Raw genomic sequence first — 9,250 nt, 5'->3', positions numbered from 1 at the left:
CCCCTGGTTGTGTCCCCGTATCCCCCCCCCTCCTCCCCGCCCCGCACACCTTGATCAGTCGCAGCAGGTCGGGGCAATCCTCAGGACGCGCGGCGCGGATGCTGAACGAGGCCATTTTCGACGGCGCTTCCCCCTGCGGCCCCCTCGGCTGACGAGTCCCCGGTGTGTGAACAGGAGGAGCAACTGCTTCTTCATTCGTGTCCCGGGCGCGACGGCCACCTGCGGTCAGTCAGGCTGCGAGCATGTCCCGGCGGCGCTGATCAGACAAGGGTCACCCTCCTCCTCCTTCCCCGGCGTCCCCAACACTAAGTGTGCGGGACCACCGGCGCCGGCATCCCTATTTATAGACACCCACGCTCCGCCTCTCTCCTCACGCAAGCCAATGGGAAGCGCCTGCTCTGCTCGCCCTCAGCCAATCATAGCGCCCCTCCCCGGAATCTTGCCTCAGCCTGCCAGCAACAGCTGGTGCCGGGTGTCTCGTGACCCCCCCCTTCGCCGCGGGGTGGCGCCCCCTAGCGCAGCGGGGAGGCACAGCAGGGCGCCCGGGTCAAGGCAGCCCCTTCTCCCTCAGCCGGGTGGGGGACAGCGGCGGGACCGGGGCTGAGGGGACCCCTGAGCCCCCCGGGGGTGCCGGCCTCTCCCGGCACCGGCGGCCGGCGTTCCCCAGAAGGAGAGACCGTCGGTGCCACAGCGACTGCCACCACACTGGGCCGGGCACTGCGGCACCATCTTAGGGCCCCTGTCAGGGCCAAGGCCGCAGGCTTCGCCCTCAGCGGGTACGGCCGCCTTCGCCACGGTATTTATTAGCGCCGTGTGGGGAAAATAAAAAAAAATTCCAAGCCTTTGTGCTTGCTTGAAATACTAAGTAGTGATCCATGTGGAGCCCTACGTAGGGGGGTCTCGTACCAAGGAGCGCCCTTTTCCTCCCAACGGAAAAGGCTTCAGAACATTGAATTTTTACTCAGGTTTGGGACATTTTCCAGCCTGACACACACACCCCCCACAATGGGCCCCAGACTGGAGAGGAAGGGGTAGTGCTGGGAGAAGCGAGATGGGCAGGAGCGTTTTCAAAGCAGGAGGGGTCTGGCCGTGAGGGAGGCTGAGACTCCATCCCGATGGAGGCAGGGGGTGTCCCTGAGGAGAGGGGTGGGAGCAGGGAGGAGATGCAGTCTGAACAGACTCCACAAAAACGTCTTTAGAGTATGAAAGGATGGAGGGATTATCCCCCTTCCTCTGTACATTGCCTAGGCGCGTGCTGTGGAACGAGAGCTGGATCCTGATCCGAATGACCGAGTGTGCCTATAGACCTACCAGCTGGGCCACCCAGAGGAGAAGTATGATTCTTTGGTGTATGAGTGGTTCTCTTCTCACTCCCTTCTATAAACTTGGCAACTATCATGTCCATGCTTAGATACTGCATAGGAGCTCTTCATTTTACATTTAGGTTAAACTGCTTATTTTAGGAGTGATTTGGGATATGGGAAGACACTGAGTCACGCTACTGCTGCAGAGTAAAAATCTGGATTCCCAAATACTCTCACAACGCTTGCCCTCTATTTTTCAGCGTATCCGTCAATTTACAAGGTTCACCTTCATTTAGGCACCAGCATGGAACATGAGAATTTTATAAAGAAGTGTGTATTCTGATGGCTAGTGTTAGCCAAGAAAGTCCTTTGGCACACAGTGGAAAGTGCCTAGAGTCCTGGAAGAGTAATTTAGGATTTATGCAAACACCCTCGCTGGCTCAGTTTACTCTCTATAGGAGCAAAAATGGAGATGGCCATAGAACAGAGGAATTTCCAAAACACAAAGGAACAGCCAATGGCTAGTAATAGAAAAGTTAAGATTTGTTTCAGGAGTTATGTATCTGGAAATCCCTCAGGACAGGGCTTTTGGTAGGGAGACTGGATCTAAATAAACTAGCAAAGAATAGACTCAGCCTAACTACATGTATTTAATGAATATATGTTTTTTCAAACCCTAGAAATGATCTGACTGGGATCAGAAACGGGGAGTACTGTCTCTGTGAAAGACTTAATAGCGTTTGTATTGGGTCAACTCTTTTTGTTTTGCATTTCACAATGAGGAAGTCATGCTGTCAGAAAACCTACTGTTGTGAAAGAGCAGAAAGTGCCTGGTTTCTTTCATTCTGAAGTCAGAAAAGTCATATGATTTTAGAAGTTGAAGTTTCAGCAAAAAAAAAAGTGCATTTTACACCTTGACTGTTTTTGAAAGTCCTGCTTTAACTTGCTCAGAAATATGCTGATATTGTGTTATCCCAGTGAATACAGTTCATTGGAGTTAGCTTTCAAATTCCCAGGGCAGAAAAAAAACTATTTAAAAATTTCCTAAGGTATCAAAAATAGTTTCATGAAAACTAGGAAATGCAGAGAACAAAAAAAAAAAAAAAAGGAAAATGAAAAAAATATAACTAAGATACCTAGATCTCAGAGACCATGCTGGAGTTATTTAGTTCTGCATTACTAAAGATATTTTTTCAGAACAAGTAAGGTTAATAAGAATGCTAAGAGTATTTTACAAAAAGGTTCTAAAAGAACTGTTTTGTGAATGAATCAGACTGGCAGGCCTTGTACTTTAGAATCAACTTCTTCCTTCTGTCTCAGGTCCGTTTGCCTTGGAGCGGGTTTTGTGTCATCTTGATGTAGCTGAGGTCAGTGGTGAAATCTCTAACAACTTGCATAAGGCTCAGATTTTACCCTTGAATGGTCAGCCTTTTTATTTGCACTTCTCCTGGAGGCAATGAGCAGTGGTAAGACTGCTGAAAAGGATCAAGTTTTTCAAATTATGCAAATATATTTGCTGGAAAGTGGATAGCAAATGTGTTTAAGGTATGTTGAAATAGCCTGTTATAGTGAAATATGCACTGAAGTCTGGATTAGCTCGCTCTTCTGTTACCAGCCAGCAGCAGCTTCCGTGCAGAACCTGAGAATTCATCTGCATTTCCATCAGGAGGGTTGGTACTTTGGTGTTTGAATGGTTAGAAATATTTAAAATGATCATGCGTGTTGTTCCTCTTATTCTCATTTTATCTCCTCCCTAAATCTTACTTGTAAGTGGGGAGACAGAAAATTTCATGCAAAATAGCAAGCAGCACTTTCTTTATTAGCACGCAACAGGAAGCAGTATTAATAAAAACACAGAGTGTTACGTATCTGGCTGGGGCAAGTTTTCCCCACATCCTCTCTGAAGATAGAGGTCTTGTCTAGTCTCAAGCTACAGGAAATAGCCATGCAAGTTTCCAAAAATCCTTTCGTGGTGATGCAAATGAACAATTTATTCAGAGTTGTGGGACTGCAGCTGGAGAGTAGTGCTGGTAACATATTTTTATCTGAGTATCCTCTTATATTGGAGGCTGGAGGGAAAGGCCAAAAGTGGGCACCAGCTTGCTTTCTTTACTGTTCAACTAATCAAACTCTCCTTTACTTCTGGTATTTTAATTTTTGATTTCCTCCTTCGCTAGAAAGATTCCTTGAATTCCTATATGAATGCCTCTCTCATGCCTCAAAGGTTCTCTGTTTATAATAAATAAGAGAGGGAAGGAGAAGAGCTGCTTATTCCACATTAAAATGCAGTGAGTTAATAATTTTTGATTACAGCATTAAATGTTCTCAAGTATTGCAATCCAAATTATATGTCTAAATTTTATCTTCAAATTATACCTCTTGTCAAATATCTGGAGCAAAATACAGAAAATGCAATTCTTGTTCAGTGTTGACCTGTTATTTTTCCAGACTAGTCTTTGGGCAACATTCAGGATTCTCAGCATTTTCAACTGAATGATTTCTTTTTCTTAGTCAGAACTCACATTGATATTTATGAGTTCACAATTGTTTCCAGAATTTTTTTCAAGCAACTTACAATTACAGTTTATCAACACTAAGCTGTATCTAGAAAAAAATAATCATTTCTGTCAGAATAGTACAAAATAGTAAATAAATACTGCAGTAGCACTACTCAGAATTTGGGGCAAATGCAAAATTAACAGTTTCAGATAATAAAACTATATGAATTTCCATGTGCTGGAAATAAAAGGACCATCATTTTGCATTGTTATCTTTGAAAACGTATTTTAGATCATTAGAAACCTGTTCCTGTAAGATGATATATCTCATCTGTCATTTGTAATTAGGCAATTTGATGAATTCAGGACTGAGACATAACTAATTATCTGCCTGCATCCACAAATCATCTATATCATGCATGCAAATAATTCGGGGTATAGGAGTTACAGAAATAAATGTTGGGGAAAAATCAAGCCAGGCCTCAATTTTATTGGACAAAGTAGAAGTTCCTTTGGCTGTGATCCCGCAATATACTTAAGTCAGTGCTGTTGGGTGCTGTGTCTCAGGCTCTAAAAGGAAACCCAGAAAATATAAATTTTTCCTTAAAACTAATGGGAGTTTCCAAGATGAACAGGGGGGCCTACAGGAAAGATGGGGAGAGACTCTATCAAGGAGTGTAGCAATAGGATGAGAGGTAATGGTTTTAGACTGAAAGATGGTAGATTTAGATTAGATCTTAGGAAGAAATTCGTGGTGGGACCGCGAATGAGGCTCACCTGGCAGGCCTTTCTTTTGTTCTGTGGTCATGAAAGAGAAGAGAAGCGCAAGGCACGCGACTGCAGTCTCTCTGTCTTTCTAAAGGAAATCTGCAATCTATCACGAGCCACGTATTCAAGAGACACAAATCCTATTTTTCGATCCACATAGCCTTAGTTTACTTTGTTTGGAAGTAACAGAGCAAAAAGAAGGTGATAGAGGAAAAAGACCGATCAGGCGTTACTCTTGCAAATAATGAATAATTTGGTTAATTGGTTAATAATCTGGTTAATAATCTGGTTTTCACTGTTGGCTAGAACATCTGTTTTCTCATATTCTTGTACATAGCAATTTCCTTGCTAATTTGTACCTTCTTTATGTACCTGTACCTTTTGCTGGCAAATTAGATGACTAGTGAGGAGGACATACATTCTGGTCACCATGAAAGCCATGGGCTGGCTGCACCTGGCCACCTATATACAGGTCACTCGGGTGCTGGCACATTAGGGGCTGGTTCTCTGGCAGATCTTTACCAGCTCTACGGTGTCTCTGTGCAGAGCAGGAGCTGCCTCTCTGCCCTCAGACCCCAGTGCAGGCTGATTGCCCTCTCTGCTCTAAGGTGCTTTAGTTCCCAGTAATAAAAATAATTCTAATTGTTGTGGTTTAACACCAGCCAGCAGCTAGGACCATGCAGCTGCTCACTCGCCCCTCTCCCACCTCCCTGAGAAGGGTAGGGAGAAGAGGGAGAAAAGGAAGGGGAAAGGAAAAAAAACCTACCTCCTGGGCTGAGATAAAGATAGTTTAATAAAACAATATCAGAAAGAGGAAAATAATAATTATAACAATAATAATAATGACACAAGTCACTCTCACCGCTTGGTGAATGGGCACTGTCCTGAGCACTGATTGCGAACACCCATGCCCTGGCTAACCCCATTTATATCCTGAGCATGACATTTATGCTACGGGACATTCCATCGGCCATTCCACTGCTCTGTCCAGGCTTCCTCCCAGCTTCTATGGGAAGCTGAAAAAAAGTCTTTGAAAAACATACACATACCTGGCAACAACTCATACAATATGTATTATTGACATTCCTTTCATAGCAAATCTGAAACACAACAATCACTAGAAAGAGAGTTAACTCTGTCCCAGCTGAAACCAGGACACTAATGAATTAAATTTGTGGATTCCTCATGTGTGGAAAACGTGCAGCTCATTTACCAAGGCAGTGTTTTCTTAAACCACTTCTTCCAAGGACATATCAAAGCTCTCAATTACCTTCCCTAACAGTGCCACCAAGTGACGGGCCGGGGGAGGAGGCTGCCCTTCTTTAGCGGATCCTGATTTAGGGTCCTGCCGACTATGCCAATTTGTCTCGAATGGGTGATTCAGATCACTTAAAGGACCACTGTCAAAGGTACTAGCAAAAGCGGTTTTAATATGAAGTAGTAAAAATGTGATGAAGTTCAATGGCGAGCTTCACTGGATTACTGTACGGCACAATCATTTGAACAATGATTCCAAATTACCAAGTCACAAATTGAAGTTCCTAAGACAGAATCAAAATTACTAAGACAAAATCAAGTTACCAAGTCACAAATCAAAGTCATTATACCACAGGGTTGTGTGTGGTATCAGTCGCTTAACGAAGATCTCCCATTGGGAAGAGGTGTCTCTGCCTCGAGGAGCAGCCTTGAGAGGTGCCCCAGCCGCAGGGGAGATCACCACCATGCAGCCATGCTGCCTAGCAGGGAGAGCTGAAGGCAGGCTCACTCGGGCTGTCGTATTTATGGAATAAAGTGGTTGGCTCTTTGCCAAATTACATGCGATGGGAAAGGTATGCATGAGACTCCTTGTAACCACGGCTTTCTTTGTTCCTTGATAAATGAGTTTTGGAAAAGCCACCTGCTATTCATGTGTAAATCGCATTATCGGTGTTCCAAGCTCATATGCATGGATGCTCACTGTGTCACTCTGTTCTTTTGTGCGTTTTCAGAGAGCATATTGGAGCTAGAGTAGCTGTTGGCCCAGCTACAGCTCAGACCTTTACCTTCTTTGGAGCCTGTAGCAGATTACTGCTACTTTGGTTAAGGGGTTGAGTGTGCCTGTCACACTCCACCCTGTGACTACAGTCAATCCACTTTATTGACTCATAGAGTGGTAGCTTGGTTACCTCTTGCCTCTGTGTCATAAATATGTGGCGTATGGCAGATCAGTGGTAGGAGTCCAACTATTTGACAAGCTATTTAGTTTGAGTGTCGCAACTAATGCTAGTTACATACCATTTCACGTATAAAATCAGTTGATTGTGTATGTTTTGCATGTGGGATTAACAGAATTTGTTTCATCTTTTGCCAAACTTTGATATGTATAATGATTATAAGCAATAAACATAATAAGGTCAAAACTGACAAAACTACAATTGGATGCGACATCAAATTCAAAATTCCAGTTGCTGTTGGTGACCATCCGAAAAGTTTCCCACCAGCGATGTTTTCCATCTTTCTTCACTCTTTCTAGGATATGATGTATCTTTTCTGCATCATGATGGACAGGTAATCAGGGTTCTTCTTAGCCCCTTGTTCCAGATTGGTTTTAGCAATTGACTCAGGTTATCATGTGGCAACAGTTTTCTTACCGCTGTGAGATTCATTCTAATAGGGTTGGCAATAAATCTTGATACAATGTATAGTTAGATTGTAGCAATTGGTGGGAGCCGAATAGTTAAAGTCACATCCCCTAATTGTGGTAAAATGACAAATACGGATATTTGAGTGATCATAAGTCTATGCAGTGGTGTTGTCTGTAAATATAATCCATTTCCAACATACACAAATACAATTTCAGGAGTTTCATCAGGATGTATTTCTAAATGACAAGCATTTTGTTCAGCATCAAGACAAATGTCTTGGGCCTTAATGGTGTTACTTCCACAAATAAATCCCTGTTGTTCCCATACAACACATGCATCAACATCAACGGTTTGCCATTTCTTCCCATTTGTTTGGCCCATACTCTATGTTCTAACAGGTAGAGGGCACTTCCATTGTGAATGACAGAACGAGAGGGAATGGCTTCAAGCTCCAACAGGGTAGGTTTAGACTGAACATTAGGAAAGAATTTTTCACAGAGTGGTTGGGCATTGGAATAGGCTGCCCAGGGAGGTGGTTGAGTCACCATCCCTGGACGTGTTTAAGAGCCGTTTAGATGTGGCGTTGGGGGATATGGCGTAGGGGAGAACTTTGTAGAGTAGGGTAGATGGTTGGACTCGGTGATCCCAAGGGTCTCTTCCAACCTAGACGATTCTATGATTCCATGATTCTAGTGCAATGAGTGGGTATACGGTGTATTTAACAGTATTGCATATTGTCAAAATAAAAGCTGTGGCTTTGCCATCAGTGGGATTGTAAGGGAAATTAACTAGATGCCACCAAGATTAGAAATCCCTTTCGAATTGAGTTGCAACTATCCCAAATTACTCTTGGAATCTCAGTGGCAAGGTGCCCTCATCGCCTTCCTTTATAATTGCTGCCATGGTAGATTGCACCTACACTGAGCTTGGATGTAGCCAAGAACTAGAGAGACATTATTCTGGGCAACGCCACATGTGTCTCCAATTAGTTGGTGTTATTTCTCATGAGTTCTTTCCCACTTAGGCAGTATATCAGCTAAAAGCCATTGACTAGTTCCCAGTGCCATCAAAGGAGATCATAATGAGTGTTCTAGTTTCTGCAAATCAGTTGTTGCCAAGCTTATTTTGTTTGCTAAAACTTTGGCATCTATGCTGTTTCGCCCTCCTAGTCCTGCCCCCAGGATGCCAGTCACATCTCTCCTTGATCATTTTGGAGGGGCAAGGGTTCGCCTGTCCAACCATCCTGCATAAGGTGTATTCAGGAATGGTGAGTGGGTAGGTCTCATTGCAGAGATACCGACTGGCATCGATAGCTCCACTTGTTTGAGGGACCATGATGGATTATCATAAAATCATAGAATGGTTTGGGTTGGAAGGGACCTTAAAGACCATCTAGTTCCAAGCCCCTGCCATGGGCAGGGACACCTCCCACCAGACCAGGTTGCTCAAAGCCCCATCCAGCCTGGCCTTGAACACCCCCAGGGATGGGGCAGCCACAGCTTCCCTGGGCAACCTGTTCCAGTGTCTCATCACCCTCACAGGAAAGAATTTCTTCCTGATATCTGATCTAAAGAAACTGTCTTCCAGTTTGAAGCCATTACCCCTCATCCTATCACTAGGCCTTGTAAAAAGGCCCGGCTGCGCGCCCGTGAGCCTGCTCCTCCTCGAGACAGAGCGGGGAAAAACAAAAAAGTATTAAAAAATAAAAAACATGGGTATTTATTAAAATGAAGTCCCGGGCCGGGCCCAGCGGCAGGGCCCGCCCGGCACCTAACGGTCGCCAACGGCCCCAACCTCCGCCCCCGTAGAGCGGCCGGCTTTAGGGGCCCGGCGGCCCGCCCCTCTCCAAACGGGGCGGTGGCGCGGCCCGGCGGGCCCCGGGGGCGGGGAAAGGCGAGGGGAGCCGGCCCCGCCCGTGGGTGGAGGGGCCGCGCACGGAGGGAGCCCCTTCTGCGCCGGCGGAGCCGCGCGTCTATGGCGGTGGAGGACCGCATGCCTGGGGCGGGCGTGGTCCCGCGGGCGCTGGGCGGGCGGCGGCACCGCTGACAGTCCGGAT

General features: G+C 45.4%; 1 protein-coding gene across 1 annotated transcript in view; it reads right to left on the bottom strand.

Moving 5' to 3' along the window:
* The window catches only part of SAT1 (spermidine/spermine N1-acetyltransferase 1), a 2,852-nt gene extending 2,548 nt beyond the window's left edge, over positions 1-304 (bottom strand). The window contains exon 1 of the mRNA XM_014960314.1: positions 50-304. Within this exon, the coding sequence (XP_014815800.1) occupies positions 50-115 (66 nt within the window). The 5' untranslated portion in view covers positions 116-304. The remainder of the gene's footprint in view (positions 1-49) is intronic.
* Positions 305-9,250: the final 8,946 nt, after the last annotated feature.

This window comes from Calidris pugnax, unplaced genomic scaffold (genome assembly GCF_001431845.1).
Source record: "Calidris pugnax isolate Ruff unplaced genomic scaffold, ASM143184v1 scaffold188, whole genome shotgun sequence".
NCBI lineage: Eukaryota > Metazoa > Chordata > Aves > Charadriiformes > Scolopacidae > Calidris > Calidris pugnax.
This window is presented reverse-complemented; position numbering and strand designations above follow the sequence as displayed.